Source organism: Nuphar pumila, chromosome 6, assembly GCF_984573655.1.
Source record: "Nuphar pumila chromosome 6, dmNupPumi1.hap1.1, whole genome shotgun sequence".
Classification (NCBI taxonomy): Eukaryota; Viridiplantae; Streptophyta; class Magnoliopsida; order Nymphaeales; family Nymphaeaceae; genus Nuphar; species Nuphar pumila.
This window is the reverse complement of record NC_143254.1, coordinates 90,273,446-90,290,113: the sequence shown is the minus strand read 5'-3', so window position 1 is coordinate 90,290,113 and position 16,668 is coordinate 90,273,446. Positions and strand designations below refer to the sequence as shown.

General features: G+C 35.0%; 1 protein-coding gene across 5 annotated transcripts; it reads left to right on the top strand.

Moving 5' to 3' along the window:
* The first annotated feature begins 333 nt into the window (after positions 1 to 333).
* LOC149835113 (CCG-binding protein 1-like) lies at positions 334 to 14,269 on the top strand. Of its 5 annotated transcripts, XR_016432594.1 has the most exons (5): positions 337 to 593; positions 2,292 to 2,365; positions 2,872 to 3,209; positions 4,102 to 4,218; positions 4,377 to 4,598. XR_016432594.1 is itself a non-coding variant. In XM_090010408.1 (4 exons), exons 1-3 carry the CDS (start codon positions 377 to 379, stop codon positions 3,184 to 3,186), a joined length of 606 nt encoding a protein of 201 aa, XP_089866534.1. In that variant the 5' UTR covers positions 337 to 376; the 3' UTR covers positions 3,187 to 3,209; positions 14,110 to 14,269. The 5 variants fall into 5 exon arrangements, 4 of the variants coding, with proteins under 4 accessions (XP_089866533.1, XP_089866534.1, XP_089866536.1 ...); XM_090010408.1 differs by lacking the exons at positions 4,102 to 4,218; positions 4,377 to 4,598 and adding an exon at positions 14,110 to 14,269; XM_090010410.1 differs by lacking the exon at positions 4,102 to 4,218 and having other exon boundaries at positions 4,377 to 4,596.
* Positions 14,270 to 16,668: the final 2,399 nt, after the last annotated feature.

Below are 16,668 nucleotides of genomic sequence, written 5' to 3'. Positions count from 1 at the left end.
GATTTGATTAGTCGGATTTGGTTAAGAAAACTCGATTTGATTAGTAATAGAATTCAGATTTGGTTTATGATTTCATGACCGAATTTGATAGATATCCTAATCTGATTACATGTATTTATTTTTATTTGATATTAGTTTTTTTAATCCAAATCCAAGTTTGGATTGGAATTGGCTACGTTCCACCCGAATTATTTTCATTAGGATAATTTAGTCATCTCAAGTCGTAAGGGGACATACGCGTCTTTCTATATTATTAACATTGAACCCCAACCTTATCCGATAATCTGGGGGCTCTCCCTCTATAAAAACCCATCCTCATCTATTTTTTTTTCTAATTGATTCTCTCTGAACCATAAGAAGCAGGAAGCTAACGAGTATGAGTGCGATCGTCAACCCTAGCGCGTCGTCGTCGTGCCTGCTCGAGGCCTTCGATCGACGGTCGAGGCTGTCGACGAGGGCCTCCCGCTCCATCGTCGTCTGCAACGAACAGAGAAGCCAATCCATCCCGAAGCTCGAGCCCTTCAGCAGAAGCAAGATCGACAGGGGACTCAAGGAGCCATCCCTCCTCCAGAAATCGGAGAGCTCCATTTTAGGTGCGTGCCTTCTTTTTCTTTTGTTGTTTTAGTAGTCGAGGGAGGGATTGTTGATTTCGAAGTTTTTTTATGGAATTTCTCGTTTTCTTGACGTTGTGTTGGAGATCCGGTTAGGTTTTCCGTTTTCTTTTTTTTTTTCTTTTTTTCTCCTTTTCGAGACAGGATTTTGTCATAACGGGCAGATTTTTGTGGAAATGGAAGGATTTTTTTATTGATTATTCCTTAGAAGTTTCTCTGATTTCTGTGATAAACCGGAAGTTCAAGTTTTTTATTATTTTTTTTTTAGAGACAGGGAGGAGAAATTTTGGATTTTTTACTTGTGGTTCTTTGTAACAGAGGTGTCTACGTTTCGAGAAGTACGTCTGTTTCTTTTGTGAAGCGTCCCTGTAAGAAGGGTGAATCAGGAAACTTTTTTGTTGTTTTTTGCAATATTTTCTTTGAAATCTCTCTGTTTTTTTAAGTATGCTGACAGTACAGACATCATGGAGAACGTATTTGCAGACGGATCTGGTTTTTAAATCTAGAGGATACCGATGAGTCTGGTTGTCTTTCCCTCTGGTTTAGACTCGGCATTACACGTCGTCCACGATTTTCTTTCTTGTTTATAGGAAGAGTTCAACTGATTAAGCGCTCTATTGTTTTTTAGTGTTTCATATTCAGAGCAGTCTGGTAATGCTGGACCACTTATTGGTATTTTATAAAAGTCTATTTGTTAATTCTATGTTAGGGAAGAATTTATCTTATTGGTATGCCTTTGTTTTTTTTTCGGGCTTTTGCTGTTTTCTCTGATGATTAAAATCATGGAATTTGTTCAGTCGCCCCCCCCCCCCCCCCCCCCCCCCCCCCGGTTAACACTGCTGGTCTTCAAGAGTTGGAGAATTGGAAAGTAGAAGAAAATTTTTAAGGAAACAAGGAGTGACAAACGCGTTATTTTGGAATAGCGGCACATCTTTGTAATTCATTAGTGTGGTGATTAATGCTTCAAATCTTGGAAGCTCCTCTGTTTCTGGTGTGCAAGAGGCATGCAATTGTTATTGCTGGTTCTTTGAGAAATTTGGTTGTGTGTCCAAACAGTTGGATGCCAGCATGTATATATATATATATATATTCTTTATCGGTTTCTCTGTTTCTTTTGTTAGCTGTTTCCACTCGTCCCTTATGTCACCCCCCATCTTCGTACCCCTCTTCAATCTCATGGTCGAAGTTGTTTTGATCAATCTGACCGTATAGATGGATTCGGCTTGGTCGAATCGACCCTTGGATCTTATTTTGAATAAAACTATGATTTTTTAAATCACAAATTTGTGTTTTGTCAACCGTTGACTTTTGAACATTGATCTGTGGAGTGCGATTCGATCAAAACAACTTGCATCAGTGAAATCTCGAGGGGTATGAATATAGGGATTTCATAGGGGGGTGATTGGAACTGATTTGCTTTTGTTGGTGCTCCAGATCCGCGTTACAGCGGGTCGCGAGTGCCATGAGTTTAGCAGTTTTCTGTTGAATCCCAACCTGTCTTATTGTGTTGTTTCTTTATATTTTTTCACAAATATGTGTGATACTCGCTTAGTCCTCGAGGGTCACCATGAATTTGCTGAGTAGTGAGTGATCTTTGCTTGTTAGATAAATTTTATCTCTCTGCAGTAGATAAAGATTTCTGTGCCAATGTAATGATCTTCCCCTTCCTTTCTGCTGCAGATTACTGCTCAACTCTTGAAGGAGACGAGTCCTATAGCTGTTGGAGAGCATACTTTGAGCTAAAAGATTTGGAAGTAAGTTCCTCTGCCTTGCGCTGTTTCTCATAATTTCCAGTTTGAGTTCTGATATTTTTGCGGTATAGCAATGTCACTGTTGATATTTTAGCGGTAGGAACCACGGTCCCCTATGTCGTTTTAAGGTATTTTCTCGGTGAGGGTTTTTCTGAGAGATTTTTAAAATTTGGGTTTTCTTGAGTTTAAAAATATTGAAAAAACATAAATAATAAGAAAATAATAGTCTTGCATGATTTTTCTAGCAAACATATAAAGGAACCGGTTTTAATATCTTTAATAATATAAAAGAAACAAAAAACTGAAAAATGCCTGCTTAATTTTTTTTTCCAAAAAATATCGTGATATTATTGCGACATTTTCAAAATATCGGCTGACCTGACCGCTTATCTTATCCCAATATTTTCAAAATATCGGCGATATCAGTGACAGATGGGAAGGAACGGGTAGATGACAATACGGCTTCGATCACGATATCATTGTTCTTAACAAAATTTTTGCCTCTTCAGAAGAAGATTCCGAAAGAGGAAGTCGAGTCACTGGTTATACAGACCGAAGGAGTGAAGTCTCTGATCGGTTGCTTGCATGCTGTTGCCGCAGCACCTAAAAAACCAGAGTCCGATCATGAGAACGGTGCAAAGCCTGAGGAAAAGAAGCGTTCTGACAGGCCGTGTCCGATTCCAGATGGGTTGCCGAAGACGAAAGAAGAACTTGAAGAAGAGGAGGCAGCCAGAATGCCCGACTCTCCATTCACAAGGCTTTTGCGGAGCAAGGGCCGGTTCCCCGCTTGGTATTCTCTGCCCCCCGATCACGAGACCGACTGAATTTTGTTGCAGACATGAATATGGTATGTTAGTATTTGATCAACGGTTGTTGGTGTCTGCTGTGTAAAAATATCCGTATGGCTGGGTGTCTGATTTTGTTAGCTGGTATTCTAGGGATTCACCATTCTAAGTGGTGTATATTAAATTTCATCGTTTTCCTCTCTCTCTGTATAATAGAACTCTGTTTCTTATAGCTGACATTAAAATTAGATTATGGTCTTCTAAGCCACACATCATTCAAATTCATGTCTCTTATCATGTGAATTATTAACGCAAGGCAAGCTGGGGTTTGATTTATACAACTATACCATTGGGTCCCAACACAAGGTGACGTGCACTAGCTGCTCTTACGAGACAGTGCCCACCTTGACCCAAAAAAACAGCGTCGGGTCCACCCTCACCGGCGATTATGTAGGCAGTCAGGGTGGGCACTGGTGCCGTGCCCCTCCCTCACAGACAACGGCCCCAGCCCCAACCACTCTCTCTCTCGATCCAGTGCAGTTCTGCCCCGGTGCCTCCTCGGTCGGCCACTCGACAATACAAACAAGCATGAAATACTTCTTGAAGTTGTACATATTTTCACTGATTTAAATTTTATTATAACAAAGGCTTATATCTTATAGCTTATTGTAATATTTTTTTTAAGTGCATTTATGCTCACCCTAGTTTAAATTCTTGGATTTGTCATTTGTCAAAAGCTCGAGCCTCTCTCTCCCTTTCATCTCCGCTCCATCGTTTCCCCAATAGGTCACTTGACAATGCAACCAAGCATGTTTTTTATTGATTTAAATCTTATTATAACAAAAGCTTATATTCATCTGCACTTGCCATTTTAGTTTATAGTCATAAAAAATTTTTTACAGTATATTTGTGCCCACATTAATTTAAATGGCTCTGTTTGGAACTTGGAAGCAGGTAATAGGAGGGAGTCTATGCATATGGAAAAGTGGTAGCTGTCGAATCATGGATTTAGCAGCTGCCACTCTCGTCCAGCTGCCAATTTCTAAACAATTCAAGGGCATATGTTTTCAAGTGAGTCACGGTTAATTGAAAAGTATTGTGATTGTGATTTATATTCACAGGTTTCTGGAAAGAAAAAAAAACTGATCTTTACATGGTGTCTAACTTACATATGTTTTTTATGAGTGATAAAAACGAGTGCATCAGCTGATCATGGCTTATTTTCTCAGTCTCAAATTGGTCGGGGTATCATCTTCAATATTCAAGCTGGTTCTTTTGCTTATATACTAAATCCTGCTGGACATGGGTCAATTTCTTAACTATCGCAAGTCTTGGTGTGCAGATTTTCTTTCCGACAGAAGTAGTTGTACAAAATTATTAAAAAAAGTATTATTATCTTTTTCATATCATAAAATGTTTGTTGTTTCTTATTAGTGAAAATATGTTGAAAAAATATATTGGCTTGATTATATCCATTGTTCAAAGTTCATAGCATGGGAATGTCTCATTGGCGTAAAATGGATCGCGGAAGAGTCACTTACCAAATGTAGTCATGGAAAATTTGAATGGCACTTCAGTGGATGCGAGTGACTGGCGTTTTCCTCGGTCAATCGCTGCCTACAATGAGTTCAAGCCAGAATGTTGAGAGGTGATTTGAACCCATAAACAGTGAGAAAGACCGACAATATATAAAGGACAAGTCTCCTATGGGAGGTCCATAATGAGTATGAATAGACACTTATGAGACTTGTAACCCCGAAAACTCAACGGACAATCTCATGTGGACCCTTGATGTACCCTTGTCAATATGGATCACATTCATGTTGAATCCAATTTGTTCCAAAATTATTGTTTTATTTGACCCATTGACATGAAAAAAATAGTATCAAGGTTCTTTACCGTTATCTCAATTTAATTTTTACATAAGTTCACATGCTATCATGTATCACTAGAATGAATCATAAGAGTAAAATGAATATCTCCATATGAGATTATATTTTCATGTAATACAATATTATTCATTTTCAGTGTTTAGCATGTTAAAAATATCTTTATTAACACATTGATATCTAACTCATTATATTAATCTTTTTAATAATGTTATTTTGTTATTCTCTCTTCAAAATGAAAGATTCTTTACACAGAATAAAAAATGAATAAAATTAAAGATAATCAATTTAGTTTTAGAAACGTGATCACATAAAATCATAACCATAATATATTGTCATACATTCATTATAAGGAATCAAATAGATCCATAATCTTTACATCTTGAGAATATAATCTCGGTGCTAGTCCTTTAGTAAAAGGATTTGCAATTATTTTTTTCGTGATTGTATCAATACATACTAAATGATTTTCAATCATTTTTTTAATAAAAAAATATTTTAATTCTATGTGTCAATGATGTGAAACTCTTGTTGTTATTCGAGAAATACACAACTTCATTATTATATAAGATCTTTAGTGATCTCTCAATAGAGTCCACTATACTAAGACTCATAATGAAGTTTTTGATTCATATGGCTTGAGATGAAAGTCTTATATAATGCAATAAATTTTGCCTTCATGGTATGAGCTATAGTTAGAGATTGTTTTCTGCTTCTCTATGAGGCGACACCACCTGTTAATAGGAAGATTATCATGTAGTAGATTTTCTATTATTGAAATGTCCTCTTAAGTCTGTATTAGAGTATCCAACGACCTCTAGGTGGTCTACCTTTCTGTAGGTCAACACATATTTTTTTGTTCCTTGCAAATAGTTCATGACATGCTTTACAACCTTTCAATGTGCAATGTCTGGTTTAGAATGATATCTACCAAGCATCCCAACAACAAATATGATATCTCGTCGCGTGCAAGTATGCTCGTATTGCAAGCTCTCAATCACAAAAGCATATAGGATGCTTGCCATCTAAACATTTTTCGTTATCATCATAAGGATAGTTCTTTAAGCACAATGTATCCCCTTTTATTATGGGTGATGAACATGAAGAGCAATTCTTTATTCCATATCTTTTAAGAAATTTAAGAATATAACATTTCTGAGAGAGGTTAAGTACACTCTGAGTTTTATCACGATAGATCTCAATTCCAAGGACATAAGCAACCTCATCCATGTCCTTTATATCAAAATGAGAGAAACGATTTTTTTGTGTTTCATGTATTAGACTCAAATAATTAGTTATAAGAAGAATATTATCAATATACAAAACCAAAATTACGAAGTTACTCCCACTAGCCTTAAGGTACATTGATCAACAATATTTTTGGTGAATCCAAAATTCAAAAAACATATGATTGAACTTTTTATACCAAGAGCGAAACACTTATTTAAGTTAATAAATTAATTTCTTAAATTTATAAACTAAATTGATTGAGTCATCTACATTGAAACTAGTAGTTTGTTGCATATATACCTCTTCTTTCATATCGTCATTCAGGAAGGTCATTTTTGCATCCATTTGATATAACTCTAAATCAAAATAAGCTACGAGGGTCGTGATTATTCTCAATGATTTCTTAGTTGAGATAGGAGAAAATGTTTCATTATAATCAATGGAATCTAGATTGAATCTCTTTGCAATAAACTTATAATTGTACCTCTTAACACACTCTTTAGAGTCTATTTTGCTCTTAAAGACTCATTTACAACCTACAGGTCTGACTCCATCAAGTTGAAGTATTAAATCTCACACTTAGTTTTTTTTCATAGCGATAAGTTCTTCTTTCATGACATTGATCAAATGTGATGATTTATCATTAGAAATGAATTTTGCAAAAGTTAAGTGATCATCATGAATATCTATTAAATCATTAGACTCTTCTAAATACACCAATAATTTAGGTGAATAGCGGATCTCTTAGTCTTCATGGACCTCCATATAGGAGCTACTGGTGGTTCAAATTGAAGTTTTGCATCATGTTGTTGTTGTATTTTCTCATCAACAATTTGTTCTACTTGGAATTGAGGTTCATTGACCTAATATTTTCTAATATTATCTAAACAAAATGATCAAGAAAGTTGAATCTTTTTTCTTCAAAGGTATGAAAACTGAGTCATGTAATTCCTCAAATGCAAGACTTTGATATGCATATATCTCAATAGAACTATGTTCAAGAAATCTCACTATTTGTTTTTACTATTTGTGGTTTATGAGATGAACAATAAAATTAAAAGCCCTTTAACATTTATAGATAACTAATGAAAATCCAATAGTCATCATAGGATCAAATGTTTTTATATATGGGTTGTACAGTTTAGCTTTGGCCAAATATCCTCATATGTGCATATATGACAAAAAAAGTTTTCTATCAGTAAATAACTTATAAAGAGTTGTTTGGACAGTCTTCATAGAAAGATTGTTCAATATATGCATTACTGTTATAAGAGTTTTATAAGGTCAAGAAAATGTTTGAGTGATTTAATATCGCCTGGACCATTTTCTTAAGCATACGATTTTTCTTTTCAGTTTCACCATTCTGATAGACACTATTAGGCATGGTTTATTGAGACAATGTGTCTTCTGTATTTAGAAACCACATTAATGACCTTTTTTTGTCTCATCTAAGTGAAACAATCATAATATTCAATACCGTTGTCAAACCTGACCAATTTTATAACTTGATCGATCTATTTCTCTACTTTTTTCTTGAAGTCCTTTAAAACTTGAAAGAATAAAGATTTATCAACTAATAAGTAGAGATGCATATACCGTGAGTAATCGTGTATAGATGTGACAATATTTTTTGCCATTTTAATATGGGGTAAACAACCTGCAAACATTCATATGCATAATCTCTTGTTTCTTATTATTGTGTTTGAATTCTTTCTTCGTCATTTCAATATTTACTCTTTATGCAGTCAACACATGGTTTTGTATCTTTGAAATTAAGAGATTCAATAATCCCTTCTTGCACAAGTCTTTGAACTATCTTTTTTTATACATGTTATAACTTTTGATGCCAAAGCAAATATGATTGATCATTCTTTAATCCATGTTTATTGTTAATCATTATATTATCAACATAATGAGATTTCTGGATATGGAGTTTGGTTCTCAAATGATATAAACCATTATATAAATATGCAGAACCAATAAAAATATAATTTTTAACAATAATAAGCTTAGAGTTTTAAAAATTAAATGCAAAACCAAACTTATCAAGTTTTGAAATTGAAATAAGTTTTCACTATAAGATTAAATATAAAATATATCGATCAAATAAAAAATGAATTCAGACTCCAACACAACTCTGCAGGTTCCAACGTTCTTTACATGTGAATGCATGTTATTTTTTGAAAACATGTTTCTTTCATGCTTCATTGGTTCCTTTTTGTTTAGAAATGTTTGCAAAGAGTTGACAATATATACAGTGAAACCATAGTCAATCCACCGGCAATTCAATTAAACATGAATTAAATTACATTAATAAGAAATAAATGATATGTTAGCTTTATTCTCGAGTCATTTCTTATGCTTCATTCAATTCACCTTCTTATTTTTCTTTTTTTTTACAGAAGCACTTTATAGAGGAACTTCTTGAGTAAGATTTGACATTGGACTGAAAGTTGGAACTCTCCCTAGAGATTTTCTTGCTTTTCTTCTGAAGAAACCCTCATTTTGCCACATGCCTATACCTTCCATGATGAGAAGCTAAATGTCTGCACTATACCTTCTCACCCTTCAATCTTTTACCCTCTTCAACATATTTGGTAAAGAGGTTATTAAATGACCACTCATCATTGTGTGTTATAGGGGATTTTGAAGGGTCCATATTCAATAGGCAACGATATCAAAATAAGGTGAACTAAGAATGAATTATAAATATTGAGTTTTATCTCATTCAACTAAGATGCAATATTTTTTATTTTCAGAATGTGTTGTCGAATGTGACTATCTCCAACGTATTTCATAAATACTAATGAGAGTACTAGTGTAATCAAACTTAGTTAAATTTGAGATTTTTGAAAATTTGGCTAAGTATAGAAGAAAAATTGGTAGATCCTCAATATTAGACCTATGCTTTTGAATCTTGGCTTGGCCCAGGTTTCATCAGCTAGGTCTAAATGGGCCATTTAAAACATGAGAAAAAGTTTTGTTTTTAACTTTTAAATTCAAGCAAAATTTGAGTGAATTTTAGGTTATTTTTTAGCGAATTTTGGAAGCGAAATTCAAGTTATATGTCGTTAGATGCGGCTCAAAATTGTGAGCATAATAATATTTTATTTTCCTCGATTCAGACTATGGTTGGCTCAAAATTCATATTTTTTTAAAAATTAAGCAGTTTATCGATTCAGATCTGAGTTTTGGTCAAACCAGATCTAATGGATTTGATTTAAATTAATATGGTTTTGGACTCTATCCAAGACTCATATTAATCTGCATTTGATCCAGCACAAGACCATTTGGATTTTTGAGATGGATTTGGATATTGGATCCAGATCTAAATCCAAATTCATGCCTAATGATTTTTCCAACTTAAATTCATTAGAAACCTTTAAATTGGAGTTAATTAATATTAAGAAGCCTCACAAGTTAATTTGATAATTTTTGGAAGCATCTAGAAATTTATTTATTATTTAATATTAATTAATTTAATTCTAGAAATTTAATCTGACAAATATTTTGGACTCTAAGTAGAGCCCTTAAACCCATATAGAATCACTTTAAAAGTGTTCTAGTTTGATAATAAATTTTTTGGAAGCTTCTAAGTATTTATTTATTTATAAATAATAAATAAATAAATTTAGTTAATTTCAAAATTATTTTTTAGAGTGTTTAGGACTCTTAGTAGAGCCTTTTAACACACCTAGAAGTATCTAAGAAGGTTTTAGAAAGCTTAATAAAATGAAACTTTGAAAAAGCTAACTTGGAGAGTTTCAAAATTTTTGAAACTCTAAGAGCGAAGAGAGTTCTAGTTGTGGCTGCGCTCTCTTCTTCAGCCCACCTAGAGCTCTATAAATATGTCAAAAATAGGAGAAGAAAGATAAAGAAAAAGAGAAAAGGAGAGGAAAAGAGAGAAAGTGAAAGAAAGAGAGAAAAAGAGAGGAAGAAGAGAGCTTCTTTTCCGATCATCCGTCGTTTTTCACCATCGTACTTATTTCTTTTTCGATTCACAGTTAAGGTACGAGTCTTTCTTTTGTCTTGAATGAGAAAAAAAGCCTAAATAAACTTTAGGCAATGTTGTTATAGTGAACCATGGATTCTATTTTGATTTTTCATTGTTTAATCCTTGAGAACCGATATAGGAAGGCTTAGATTATGTGGTATTTGCTTTTCTATGATTTTTTGCATGTTTTTACATTTTTTTCTATATATATATATATATATATATATATATATAAGCATGTATATATATGTTTTTGCCTTGTATGAAATCTTTGGACAAGTCTGGATAGATTTGTCCCATGTTTTTAGCGGGCTGATCTAAACAGACCTGGCCATCTTGAAAATGGGCAGATCTGGCCAGTTTTGAGCCCCTATCGATGTTGTCCGTTCTGAACAAATCTGTCCCCTGGACAAGTATGTATTTATGGACAGATGGATATGGGGTTGTGGTTCTTAAAAACGAACCAGATCTATGGAAATAAAAATATGTGCATATTCAGTTAATGTGGAAATTTTAGATTTTTGATAGTTTTTTGTCCGGGATAGGACGATCAACTATCTAGTCCTAGCCTCAACAATCTATTGTTCAGTCCCAAACAACTGTCTAGATGTGTGCTCAACCACTGTTGAAGTGGAAAACATTAATCTCTCTCTCACACACACGCACATATATATATATATATATATATAATGACTCAAGCCGATTCAGTCGGCTGGACTGAATCTGGAAAAGCCTAGTCCCAACCGAATGATAGGCTAGACTGACATAATGTTAAAAATAAACAAATAATTTTCCTACAAAAAAAAGAGGGAGCTTATGGGCTGAGTTTATTTATTTTTTTAGTTATAGCCTAATTGCTGGTGGCTATGTCCAACCGAAACAGTCGGCTGGGCAGGGGTGCTTGCTGCCCAACCCCAGTTGATTGGTTCAGCTGGGTTAAGTTGGAGTTAATATAGCAACAATATATATATATATATATATATATATATATATATATATATATATATATATATAATGGATAACACTGTATCGATTTATAAGTAGTGTTATAGGTATTGCTATTTCATGAAATTAACTAGCCTAGAGTGTTCTAAATAACCATGTCCTTCCTGAGTAAGTTGTTCTTATAATTCTGCACTTCTCCTTTTTGTTAATGTGGGATAACAAACATTGGCTAAGTAATTACCTTTAAAAATACAATAGACATATATGTATATACCTGCATATGTATTTGTTGAAACCTACACCTAAATTTCCTAAGCATGTTACAAGCATCTATTATTTTTTCTCAGCATGCTGTTGCACATCTGAAATCTCTGAATATGAAATGGCATGTAAGTTGTTGAATATATACCCCTGAAATCAATAACAACTGCAGAAACTTATATACCGAAAGATTAGATTCAACTCGGATGATTGAGCCAAGCAATAGTTCATAAATCAGCCTGAAGTGGGCCTGACCTAGTTCAGCCATCCAATCCCATGTGCACCAAATTTATTGAATCAACTACTACCTTGCATCTTTATTCTCTCTTCTAAAGGTGAGACAAAAAAGGGTTTCTAAAACAAAAAAAAAACATCGGCTTTGTGGGCACCTTGCCCGACTTGCCAAGCCTCACCTGATCGGCTGGGGTTTGGTCAGCCTTGACCAGACCCAACCTGGCTCGAGGTGGGCAGTTGCCAGCCTAGTCGAGTAGTTCGGCTAGGCAGGCTGGGCTTTGTCAGGCCCAGTCCAGCCTATGGTTGGACTAGTGCGAGCTTGGCAGCTCCCTGCCAAGCCCTGGTTGGCCACCGAACCTAGCCGAGTAGACGACTGGGCAGGTACCTTTCATTTTTTTAAAAATATGTGTGCTTTTGTGCCATACAACTTCCATACTTAAAATGTCCAGATTTTGGTCCATGCACTGGAAGGCGTTTTCATAACCAGTTTATGCTCAACTGAATTTTGAATGACACTTGACCAATTTTTTGGTTTAGGCCTATTGTTTGTTCCCTAATTGAGCTGGAATAAATTCAGTTATGCATGTGAATTTTTAGATTTACTATCCATATTAGGTTTATCCATATGCATGCAATAGAATGATATCGTATATGTGCCTAGACTTGTTATGTCATGCATGTTTGTGATACTAGTACATAGTTGTTTCCTATGCATGAGCATACCTGAAATGAATATGGTTTGCATGCACATAATTGCATGAGTGTTCACATATTTTAAATTGAACCGGTTCATGAATGAAAATATGTATTTGGCAAGGTGATGTGAATACATGCAAAATAGAATGGAATCATGTTTGTTTAAGGGATGAAAGTCGTTTGTACATGCAACCTGAATTTGTATATGCATATGCTTGCATCATCGAACCTAAATATAAGTGTTTTTCATATAAAAGAATGAAATCTCTGCATGCTTGCACGACTGTATATCATGCTTAATCGAAGTATTAAATGCATCATTATTCTTATGTGCACGTGTATGCATGAAATAAATATGTTTTGCATGTAAGTGATTCCATGAATGCTCACATATTTTAATTGAAAAGATTCATAAATGAAAGCATGCATTTGATATGAACATATGAATTAAGTGAATGCATGCAATTAACATGATTATGTGAACTCATGCACATGCATATGAATATTATTGTTTCATGCATATCTCTAAATTTTGCATATATGAATACAGATTGAGAAGCATTTAAAAAAGAATGCATAGTAGCATGATATTTATGATTTTTGCAAATAAATACATCAATGATCAAAATGGATCATCAGGGGACTGTGTGAGCCTTGAGCATGTGTTGATTTTTGTTTTAGTTGTTCTATGCATTGCAAAAATCAAGTGTGATATCATGGTTCTAATTACACAGTTTTATGTTGTCATGGGCTATGGTCTCGTGCAGAGTTTTACATGTGGATGTATGAACTTATGTTATTAATTCTGCATGTTGAATTACAAATTAAAAGAGATGAATTAATAACAAGATAAAAGAAATTAAATAACATTGTAATCTATGTTTTCTCGATGTCCCTTCTATAATGTGAAAATCTTGGACATTATAGTTTTGGAGAATCATGATGATACTAAAACTTTGTGTGCGTTATTGTTGTCCCTGAACCTGATATTGAGGTTCTTCTCCTGATCACAAATTTAAGGAGAATCTGACACTTTGTCTAGGGTGGTGTGTAGACACAACTGTTGTTTTGGTATACCAAGAAAGTTACATTTGTGAATTTGGATGTCCCAGGTGTCCCTGACATTAGATTTGTATGTCTAATGTTTCGAAGGTTATTTCGGTCGAGGACTAAGTTTGGAATGCACTAATAAAATATAAATTGTGTGTTAAGCTACCCTAAGAACCTAACTTGACCTCGAAAATTTTACTCGTTTGAAGTATTTGCAGGCAATACTAAATAAAAAGGGGAACTTAAATTATGTGCATTTAATAGAGACATGCATATGAAAAAAAAAACTCTGATAAAAGATAATAATTTATTCATGCATTGTACTAAAATAATGCATATTCCTATTATGCATTCGATCATGCATATTTACTTGTTCCTTAATTATGATATATTAATGAATGTATGATGTTTGTTCCCTAATGCATGTTAAATGTCATTATTGCTTAATTTGTGATCCATGTTGTTTATTAAATTGTTTTCTCATGCTTAATAATTGTTTTCTACTACATGAATAATTAATTGAGATGTGAATTTGTTATAATTGCATCCCTCTAAAATATTACATGAATCTTATTTATATTTTTTTACTTATTTATTTCACTAGAGAGATTCATATAGAGAATTCTTTGGATTCTGACACCCCTACTTTTATGTTTTTCGCAGCCTCAAATTCTTAGTGAGGCGACTTCCTTTTGTGAAGAGTTACGAGGGAACTACACGACTGCTTGGCATATTCTTTTGGATAACATAACTCTTCTTTTTGCTTATATCTCAAACTCTATGTGTTTTAATAAATAAAGCTTGAGCTTGGTTTGGTTTGAAAGATGCGTATAAGATCTCTTGTGATGGTGGTTGTATTTAACTGTAAGGACTCTAGATTTCTAAGAATATTTTTGCACTTGTTTTAAAAAAAAATTGCCACTTTTTCACAGGTACGAGCTAAGGTCATTATAACTGGTTTTAGTTTTATAAGAACTAACGAACTAAGCCTCAATGACTCACAAATTTCTTCACTGTCCTGTAGTGAGGGATGTCTCCTCTCATATTCTTAGCCACTCTAGTTTGCAAAAACAACATGCTAAGCCTATTAGAGCGCTCACACTTCTCAAAGGCATTCTTTTAATCGGTTGTACTTTGCTCTATTAGAGTGAGAGGTTCGTTAATTCTTAACACTGAATCTAAGTCTATATGTCTCAAAGTAAATAATACTATTTCTTTTCAATCCATAAAATTAGATCCGTCTAAGATAAGGATATTACTAAAATCGTCAACGATCAAGAAACCTCATATTGCAAGAACGAAAAAAATACTAAATTATTGCTTATATAATATTTATATTAAAATGATAAAATTGAGACCCTTTATTATTCACATTTTCTAAGACAAACATAATAAGTTGATTATCATTCCACTCTAGTGGAAACGTTAATACTCATAACTGCTTCTCCTTTTTAATACACAAAAAATTATTCTTTAGTTGATGAAACTGATAAATCATGTAACTGAAGGCAATTCAATATTGTACCTTTAGGTATGAACATGCTTAATGGGCCGATATACTCCTTTACTATTACATCCTGTGTGAATTTTGAACACAATAATCTACCTTTGAGAATAATTATTGTTTAATAAATTTACAAAACCGTAATAACGAATATTAGTCTCAACACGATCAGAAGAATTCTTTATCAACAAAGCTCAGATCGCTTTGGTGATAACCAAAGTGAGTTGATCAAAATCTTTTACCGTAAGTTCATTTAAAGCATGTCACAATACATAAATAGTGCATAAATTCATAGTCTCATGCTTAAACAATCATGGACAATACAAAATAATATGAAAGACACCTTATAGCATGTTAAAGTCACCAAAAAGTATGAGATTAATGATAAAGACATGCATTTTCTAATCATGTATGGGTTTGGGGTTTTAAAACGCCGTGAATGGCTCCATAAAGATCTTAAATCGGTCACTAAAAGCCCTGAATTGGTCAATGAAACCTTCAACCGGTTAAAAAAACACCTAAATCAGTTTCTGAATACATGAATCGGTCCCTAAAAGGCCAGAACCGGTCTCAGAATGCATGAACCGGTTTTAGATACCACTGAACCAATTTTCAAAATACCTATATCTATTCTAGAAAGGCTGAATTGGTTCAAGAAACCCCATAATCAGTTTCTTGAACCCTTAAATCAGTTCTTGAAGAATAGAATCGGTTTTAGAACCGGTTCTGGACATGCTCAGACCCATGGTTATTGACCCGATCCACCCTGAAACAACAATGGGTCCTGGTCGTAATGGGTCGGGCTCAGACTAGGTCCACCTAGAACCCAAATACCAGGTCGGGGTTTCATGATCGGGTCTAGTCGGTTCGGGTATACACTCGGTCCACCCGAAACCCTATAAATAGGTTAAGGACTCTCGACCGGATCCTGATCGAATCGATCATGGACCTGATCCACTTGAAAACCCTTAACGGGTTCAGGTCAGGACCGAGTCCCCTAGGATGGGCAGTGACCCAATCCACCCGTAACCCCATATCTGCTCTGGGTTGGATCCTCTGAATCGGGATACAAAAACCGATCCACCAAAAACCCACGTACTAGGTCCGAGTTTAGATCGGGTCCCTCCGGGGCGATCTTAAACTTGGTTTACTCGAAAACCCCAAAATGGGTCCGGGTCCGAACAGGTTGGCTATGGATCTAATCCACCCGGAACCCCTAAGGGGTCCGGGTCACAGACGGGATCATATCAGGTGAAACTGAGACCAGGTCCATCTAGAAACCAGATAACTAATCTTGGTCCAGCCGGGTCGAGTTTCATTGTAGATACAGTGCTACAATGCTACATTGAAACCCAATAGATCCACCCTCAAAAATCGAAAATCGTTCGGTTTTTAGGGTTCTGCCGGCTATTCCCCCTCCCATCACCGGCCTCCATCGCCGTCTGCCACCTCTGGCAGTCGACCCCATTGCTACCGATAATGGTCGATCGACAATGGTTGGGCCATCTGCCGACAATTGCGGTGGCTAAAAACACAATTGGATAGGGTTCGCCCCCACCAACTGCTGACATCAACCGCCACTCGCGACCTGTTTCCACCGTTGATGGCAACCGTCGGCCTGTCACCGTCATCCACGATCACCTGCAGCACTGAACAACCAGCCTGGGGCCAACTGTGGCTATACACAACCACGGTCGTCGGCAGCCTCTGACGGGCAT